The 4,371-nt window shown below is 40.0% G+C and overlaps 1 protein-coding gene across 3 annotated transcripts in view; it reads right to left on the reverse strand.

Moving 5' to 3' along the window:
* The window catches only part of tnrc6ba (trinucleotide repeat containing adaptor 6Ba), a 63,858-nt gene that overhangs the window by 42,084 nt on the left and 17,403 nt on the right, over positions 1 to 4,371 (reverse strand). For all 3 annotated transcript variants that reach the window (XM_016488291.1, XM_016488290.1, XM_016488293.1), the window contains 3 exons: positions 1,700 to 1,864; positions 1,411 to 1,586; positions 1,240 to 1,311 (listed from right to left, as the gene is read on the reverse strand). In XM_016488291.1, the coding sequence (XP_016343777.1) occupies positions 1,240 to 1,311; positions 1,411 to 1,586; positions 1,700 to 1,864 (413 nt within the window). The remainder of the gene's footprint in view (positions 1 to 1,239; positions 1,312 to 1,410; positions 1,587 to 1,699; positions 1,865 to 4,371) is intronic.

The raw sequence follows: 4,371 nt of genomic DNA on the forward strand, positions 1-4,371 counted from the left end.
TCGCGATCTGTGGGCGCACAGAAAATGAGCGCGCGAGTGAGTTCTCAAGACGTGCAAATGATACGTTCCGTCATCTATCATCGCGTTATAAGCGCGGAACCTGTGGGAATAAGACAAAGTCCCTTTAAGGGTATTCTATAGTCTTTGGAATGAGTAGAATTGTTATTAATAGCCGCAATCCCGCGCCGAAATTCAAGTTATCGCGCTACATGTTTCTTTTCCCATCATTTTTTCCAACTGACGGGGATCCGTCGTAGACTTGCTGCAATTAACGGAAATCCGTCGTAGCGATGAAGAACTTTAATCCCTGGTATCAGTTGCACGGGGAGCGGAACTCGGACATCTGTAGGTTTCAGAGCCATAGAGAAACATTGGAAGATCCGAAGCTCGCATTGTTTTTATGGGGTTTATGCTTCAAAAATGGAAAAACGATGTGCCTGGGGTCCTTGTAAATTCCAGGTATCCTGAGAGGATAGGCAATGGAATTTATATTATTCTATTTCCTAAACCCAAACAAAACGGAGCAAAATGTCGCAAAGCATTCACGCCCAATCTCAATGAAGACAAAACCGTTCATTATCTGGTTGTCATACTCTCATTAAGTTACAATTTTCATCTGCTCAAGCAGAACGTTAATGTCATCTTGTGCTTTAGAAAGGTATCTCTGGCTAAAACTGGCTAATGTTAAAGTTAGTGAGTCCATACAAACCTAAATAGCGGACTGTTCTCGTGTCTCATGTCGCAGTGTAGGGCAAAAACACAAACGAAGTTCTACATTTCACTGTATCTTTGTATTAAACTGGTTAAATGTAAATTAATTTAATCGTACCCTGCAATACATGAACAGTGTTGATCTGGGATGTTTACCACAATACCACAATATTTATTTTAAAATATTTTATATATCCCTCCATGGCATATTTAAGTCCCACTTGAATGGTGGTCCTTCTGTGTCCAAAATTGATCAAGAAGTTATAGGGACAAGGTTTTCACACTGACAGCTGTCATTGTAAGACAGTTAGCAACTCTGTTTGTTTGTCCGAATTCGCAACAGTAACTAAGGGGGCGGGGCTTACCGATAGGTCAATTACAGTTAGCAACTCTGTTTGTTTGTCCGAATTCGCAACAGTAACTAAGGGGGGCGGGGCTTACCGATAGGTCAATTACAACTGATTGCTGTGATTACATTAAAAAAAGTCTAAATTCCATATCTAAGACAATTCTTTCATAATTTCTTACCAGAATCCCCATGTTTGAAAACTGTCTTGTCATTGGGTTCATCCAAGAGTCTCCTGCACCCTTCAAGGAACCCTGAAGAAAATTAGACCAAAAGCTCAGTAACTAGTAATCAGGAGTAACTTCAGTTTCAGATTTGCATGAATATTGACCCTAGCCTGACCACTGACATACCTTGTTGCCCTTCTTGGCTCCCCAGCCTCCAGAGTTGTAGGACGAGCTGCTGCCTTGAGAACCAGCGCTGTTCCATACACCACCACCACTCTCATCCTCCTCCTCCCAGCTGGAGTGACGTGAAGCACTGACTGATCCCTCTCCTTCACCCCAACCTTCTTGCATAGACTTTGAACCTGTAAATATAAAGAAAAATACTTTAAAACACTCAGAAGTGTGAATACATTCGGGAACAGTTTAATTCCAAACACATTTCCATTACTGGTAGCACAAAATTATCCAGACTCACCAGACTTCACTGGACTGGGAGAGGAATCCCCCCAACCTGGTGCCTTGCCAGTGTCATCGGTGTTGCACCAATTAGTGGGTGCTTCAGTAGATTTACCCCAGGCTGCAGTACTGTTGTCCACACATGGACTGGAAGGAGAGCCACTACCTCCCCATCCAGAAGAAGCTAAGAGATAAACAAAAGAAATGCTATAATCAATATGGTTCTATGGTATGCAACAGCGTTGTCAAAAGTACCGACTTCGGTACCAGTCGGCACTGCAATTTTAAAAATGTTAAAATGCTAAGATTAGAGCGCTGTTGAGCGGATTCTTAAACACCGCTGATTGGCCATAGTGTTCACGCGCTCAATAGATATGACTGTGATTGGCTACAATGATCATCACTTCATGCTCTTCACCGAGCGCTCACACAGAAGCACATAGGAGCATTTGAAAGCTGCGTCTGTCAGTGTGGATCTGTTTATGTGTAGATATGTTAGGGATCCGCTGACATACGCGGTTTATTAAACGCTCCTATGTGCTTCTGTGTGAGCGCTCGGTGAAGAGCATGAAGCGATGATCATTGTAGCCAATTACAGTCATATCTGTTGAGCGTGTGAACACTATGGCCAATCAGCGGTGTTTAAGAATCCGCTCAACAGTGCTCAAATCTTAGCGGGAAATTGAAGTCAGTACTTTTGACAACACTACTATGCAACATGAAAGCAAAGCGAAGAGCAAGAGTCAAAAATACCTAATGTTGTACTCTTTATTCTTTAAATATAAAACCAAATAACTTTAAGTTTGGGCTTCTGTTGCACTGACAATGATTTAATGCTAAAACAAAAATAACCATGAGGTAATTAAAAATGGTGTCTTTTAGAGTTTGTTGACAAGTTTTCATGTTTCACAAAGGGTTAAAAAGAAGCAGCAGTGAATTCCCTTAAAACAGACACTTCAAAGTAGAGATTTTTGATCATGGACGATAAAAATTAGGGATGCACCGAATTTTCGGCCGCCGAAAATAATGCCATTTTCAGCCAAAAGAGAAAAACGGCCGAAAATACGAGCCGAAAATATAGGCTACATATAATAATATATAGGCTACATATAATAATATTTATGTTATATGTTATAATATATATATTCCGCTCTATGAATGTGCGTTCCGCTCGTGTACCGCTCATGCTCACCAGAAAAGCAAAGTCCGCTCAAATAACGCGCTGACAGAAAATTTCTATGCAGTATACTTGTTCCTGTAGTAGCGCTACTGTGCTGTAACATGCTGTAGTACAGCTCTACTGGACAACACTGGTAAAATGATGCTACCTTCAGTGACGCTATGCTCTGCTCGTATGCTCTGATAATAATAGATCTGTAGGACAATACGTTATTTGGATAATTAGTCCAAAAAAAAAAAAAAAAACATATTATTTGGTTTTATATTTAAAGAATAAAGAGTACAACATTAGGTATTTTTGACTCTTGCTCTTCGCTTTGCTTTCATGTTGCATAGTAGTGTTGTCAAAAGTACTGACTTCAATTTCCCGCTAAGATTTGAGCACTGTTGAGCGGATTCTTAAACACCGCTGATTGGCCATAGTGTTCACACGCTCAACAGATATGACTGTAATTGGCTACAATGATCATCGCTTCATGCTCTTCACCGAGCGCTCACACAGAAGCACATAGGAGCGTTTAATAAACCGCGTATGTCAGCGGATCCCTAACATATCTACACATAAACAGATCCACACTGACAGACGCAGCTTTCAAATGCTCCTATGTGCTTCTGTGTGAGCGCTCGGTGAAGAGCATGAAGCGATGATCATTGTAGCCAATTACAGTCATATCTGTTGAGCGTGTGAACACTATGGCCAATCAGCGGTGTTTAAGAATCCGCTCAACAGTGCTCAAATCTTAGCGGGAAATTGAAGTCAGTACTTTTGACAACACTACTATGCAACATGAAAGCAAAGCGAAGAGCAAGAGTCAAAAATACCTAATGTTGTACTCTTTATTCTTTAAATATAAAACCAAATAACTTTAAGTTTGGGCTTCTGTTGCACTGACAATGATTTAATGCTAAAACAAAAATAACCATGAGGTAATTAAAAATGGTGTCTTTTAGAGTTTGTTGACAAGTTTTCATGTTTCACAAAGGGTTAAAAAGAAGCAGCAGTGAATTCCCTTAAAACAGACACTTCAAAGTAGAGATTTTTGATCATGGACGATAAAAATTAGGGATGCACCGAATTTTCGGCCGCCGAAAATAATGCCATTTTCAGCCAAAAGAGAAAAACGGCCGAAAATACGAGCCGAAAATATAGGCTACATATAATAATATATAGGCTACATATAATAATATTTATGTTATATGTTATAATATATATATTCCGCTCTATGAATGTGCGTTCCGCTCGTGTACCGCTCATGCTCACCAGAAAAGCAAAGTCCGCTCAAATAACGCGCTGACAGAAAATTTCTATGCAGTATACTTGTTCCTGTAGTAGCGCTACTGTGCTGTAACATGCTGTAGTACAGCTCTACTGGACAACACTGGTAAAATGATGCTACCTTCAGTGACGCTATGCTCTGCTCGTATGCTCTGATAATAATAGATCTGTAGGACAATACGTTATTTGGATAATTAGTCCAAAAAAAAAAAAAAAAAAAAATCTGATTCTTTTAC

The sequence above is a fragment of the Sinocyclocheilus anshuiensis genome, unplaced genomic scaffold (genome assembly GCF_001515605.1).
Source record: "Sinocyclocheilus anshuiensis isolate Anshui unplaced genomic scaffold, SAMN03320099.WGS_v1.1 scaffold1877, whole genome shotgun sequence".
Classification (NCBI taxonomy): domain Eukaryota; kingdom Metazoa; phylum Chordata; class Actinopteri; order Cypriniformes; family Cyprinidae; genus Sinocyclocheilus; species Sinocyclocheilus anshuiensis.